Source organism: Chanos chanos, chromosome 1 (genome assembly GCF_902362185.1).
Source record: "Chanos chanos chromosome 1, fChaCha1.1, whole genome shotgun sequence".
Taxonomy (NCBI): Eukaryota; Metazoa; Chordata; class Actinopteri; order Gonorynchiformes; family Chanidae; genus Chanos; species Chanos chanos.
Window position 1 is genome coordinate 61,149,889 of NC_044495.1, and position 2,500 is coordinate 61,152,388.

The 2,500-nt window shown below is 44.3% G+C and overlaps 1 protein-coding gene across 1 annotated transcript in view; it reads right to left on the bottom strand.

Annotated features, from left to right (window-relative positions):
* The window catches only part of wdfy3 (WD repeat and FYVE domain containing 3), an 81,255-nt gene that overhangs the window by 25,619 nt on the left and 53,136 nt on the right, over positions 1-2,500 (bottom strand). Inside the window, exons 28-29 of the mRNA XM_030778736.1 lie at positions 1,136-1,230; positions 664-784 (exon numbers count right to left, since the gene is read on the bottom strand). Of these exons, the coding sequence (XP_030634596.1) occupies positions 664-784; positions 1,136-1,230 (216 nt within the window). The remainder of the gene's footprint in view (positions 1-663; positions 785-1,135; positions 1,231-2,500) is intronic.

Consider the following 2,500-nt stretch of genomic DNA (forward strand, 5'->3'; position numbering starts at 1 on the left):
TCATTTAAACGGCACCCAGGAGAATGTGTAACATGTCATATCTGTAACACTGTAACACCTGCACTGTTTCATTTAAACGGCACCCAGGAGAGTGTAACATGTCATATCTGTTACACCTGCACTGTTTCATTTAAATGGCACCCAGGAGAAAGTGTAACATGTCATATCTGTAACACCTGCACTGTTTCATTTACACGTAATCCAGGAGAAAGTGTAACATGTCATATCTGTCACTCCCACATCATGTAACACAGAACTGTAAACCACAAAGGCTACCAAACGTACACTGTAACATTTCACACACTGTAACATTTCACACACTGTAACAATTCACACACTGTAACGTCTTACTCTTATTCTATTTTATTTAAAATAAAAAGCCTAAATGTTACCTACTCACCCATCTAACCTTTACATTAAACCAGTGACATGTAACTGTAAAACATAAAGCTCCCATTAACATAATGTGACACATAACGATTACCTGCTGGTATGCAGTGTTGTGTAATGAGGGAACGTAACACACAGTGTTACCCACTCACGGGCTTTAACATGTAACACAGGGCTGAGCTGTTACCTCCTCTTACACTGTACCACAGCATGCACAGGACACGCCTGTGGTTCTGCTGGTGTCAGAGCGTGTGAGTGTGAGGCGGCCCTTACTGTGCGTTAACCGTGCATTTCTCTTTGGAGGTGAAGAGCAGTTTGAGCAGAATGTCCAGTAGTCTGTTTCTCAGCAGGATCTGATTGGACGACAACAGACCCCCGTAGTCGTCCTCATTACCTGCACACAGGAGTGTGTTACTCACGCCGCTTCAACACACACACACACACACACACACACACTCCATATACGCACATTTACCATCGAAACACGATCATTTCCTCATTATTCTCTTTTTTTTTCTGTTTACCTCTAAATCACTACCACAGAAGTGCCCTTCAGATCTGTCGACACCTCACTGTACAGCAGTCGTTGGCCAGCTGTTTTAAAGTGGGGCTTTTGTGAGGAGAGACTCCACACAAAGTGAACCAGTGTGATAGAGTACATTTCTCAGCATAGCTTGGCTGAGTTTTGCGCTCGCATTGCGATCACGCTGTTGCCAAATCGCGCAGTCTGCCATTTTTTACTCACCTCCATCAATCTTCTCCTCATTGATGGCCTCCATGACGACAAACTTCTCACAGACGGCAAACGTAGGGAGAGTGGAGGAGAGGAATTGCCCAAACCTGGCCCGATACATAATTTAACACGTTATTTATAAACGCTCTCTGCTAAACCTAATAATTACTCTGGCGAATCTCTCTCTCCATGCCTGAAGTCTTGAGTTACACTGTAAAACCCATGTCTTTTGGATATGACCTTCACATTCACCGATTTCTGCATAAGGCTGAAAATAACTCAGACAGTCTATCCCATGCAGAAGAATTAAGCAGGGGGAAAAAAAGAAAAGCAAGATAATACATTTGCACTTTTATTCGAGCTGAGACTTTAGTTCGGCCCAAATTCAACACTGAGCTGAATTCCCTTCTGATCAAACCTCAATCCTAGCTCTCCTTTTATCCGAGAACAATCAGAGGGGCATGTCCACAGACATCAGACTGGCCGATCTTCTCTGCTCTCTGACCTACTGGTGGCCCTCACTCTCTTATCCAGCTGATGTTGATTATTATTGATCTCTGGCTGTTGGTGCTGTCTTGGCTTTATCAGAGCTTATGAAATGAGGCAGGCCAGAGTGTATCTGACTGTCTGAATTGTGTGTGTGTGTGTGTGTGTGTGTGTGTGTGTGTGTTTGTGTTGAAGGTATATCTGAGTGTGTGCATGTGTGTAATTGTGTGTGTATGTTTGTGTCAAAGGTATATCTGAATTTGTGTGTGTGTGTGTGCGTGTGTGTAGAGGGTATATCTGAGTTAGTGTGTGTGCATGTGTGTGTGTGTATGTTTGTGTCGAAGGTATATCTGAGTTAGTGTGTGTGTGTGTGTGTGTGTGTGTGTTTGTGTCGAAGGTATATCTGAGTTAGTGTGTGTGTGTGTGTGTGTAATTGTGTGTGTATGTTTGTGTCGAAGGTATATCTGAGTTTGTGTGTGTGTGTGTGTGTGTGTGTATGTTTGTGTCGAAGGTATATCTGAATTTGTGTGTGTGTGTGTATGTTTGTGTAAAGGGTATATCTGAGTTAGTGTGTGTGTGTATGTTTGTGTCGAGGGTATATCTGAGTTAGTGTGTGTGTGTGTGTGTGTGTGTGTGTGTGTATGTTTGTGTCGAGGGTATATCTGAGTTACTGTGTGTGTGTGTGTGTGTGTGTGTGTGTGTAACTGTGCGAGCGGTAAGAGGGGTGTACCTGAGCAGGTCGTAAGAGTTGGGGAAGCCCTGCAGCAGTAGGCTGAGCACGTTAGTGTGTGTGTGTGTGTGTGTGTGTGTGTGTGTGTAACTGTGCGAGCGATGAGAGGGGCGTACCTGAGCAGGTCGTAAGAGTTGGGGAAGCCCTGCAGCAGTAGGCTG